We start from the raw sequence: 633 nt of genomic DNA on the forward strand, positions 1-633 counted from the left end.
ACAGAGTGAAGCTTGGACATACAGCAGAACCATTCCTATTGGAGCTACAAGCCCCTAGAATTGCTCCACAGCCTGTCTTGCTCTCCCTTGAATCTGATCTGCTCCTGAACTGCACCTGTCATGGCCAGTCCATCTCCAACCCCCATCTCCCTAGAGCCAATGTGAGTCAGGTGGACAAAATTCATTGGTTCCCCAATCATGGCCCAGTCAAGCCACCTCCTCTTCTTCTTCAGCTGGGGGTTCCCTACCATGCAGCAGCCCAGTTTGTGCCAAAATTCACTCATCCCCTGCTGGCTACAGTTTCACTCTGCCTGAGGCCCCAGAGGGCTCTTACTCTGGTGCCCTGACCGCCCACTCCTCACTCCCCTCAGGTGTAACAGCATCCTAGGTTTACTCAGCTGGACACGTATAGAGAAAGTAGAGTCTCTGGAGCCCTTAGCTGAGCAGTGAAGGTCAGCATCTCAGACCCTGAGAGACTAGCAAGGTCAGAGAGTGGGGTGGGCAGGCAGGCACAAGATGATGTCTTCCACAGACTTGGAACCCTGCTCTACTCCGGCACTGAGGCGACTGGCGGCAGCTGGTGGGGGGGGGGGGGTGTCCCGCTTGGGGCCCACCAGTGTGGGTTTTTCAGGC

General features: G+C 56.1%; 1 protein-coding gene across 1 annotated transcript; it reads right to left on the bottom strand.

The window, feature by feature from the left end:
• On the bottom strand, positions 1 to 284 carry LOC307196322 (CDC42 small effector protein 1-like; the record flags this gene model as incomplete). The annotated part of the gene is made up of 1 exon (XM_079941182.1): positions 1 to 284. One exon carries the CDS (start codon positions 282 to 284, stop codon positions 45 to 47), a length of 240 nt encoding a protein of 79 aa, XP_079797308.1. The 3' UTR covers positions 1 to 44.
• Positions 285 to 633: the final 349 nt, after the last annotated feature.

The sequence above is a fragment of the Stenella coeruleoalba genome (assembly GCF_951394435.1).
Source record: "Stenella coeruleoalba genome assembly, chromosome: 13".
Classification (NCBI taxonomy): Eukaryota; Metazoa; Chordata; class Mammalia; order Artiodactyla; family Delphinidae; genus Stenella; species Stenella coeruleoalba.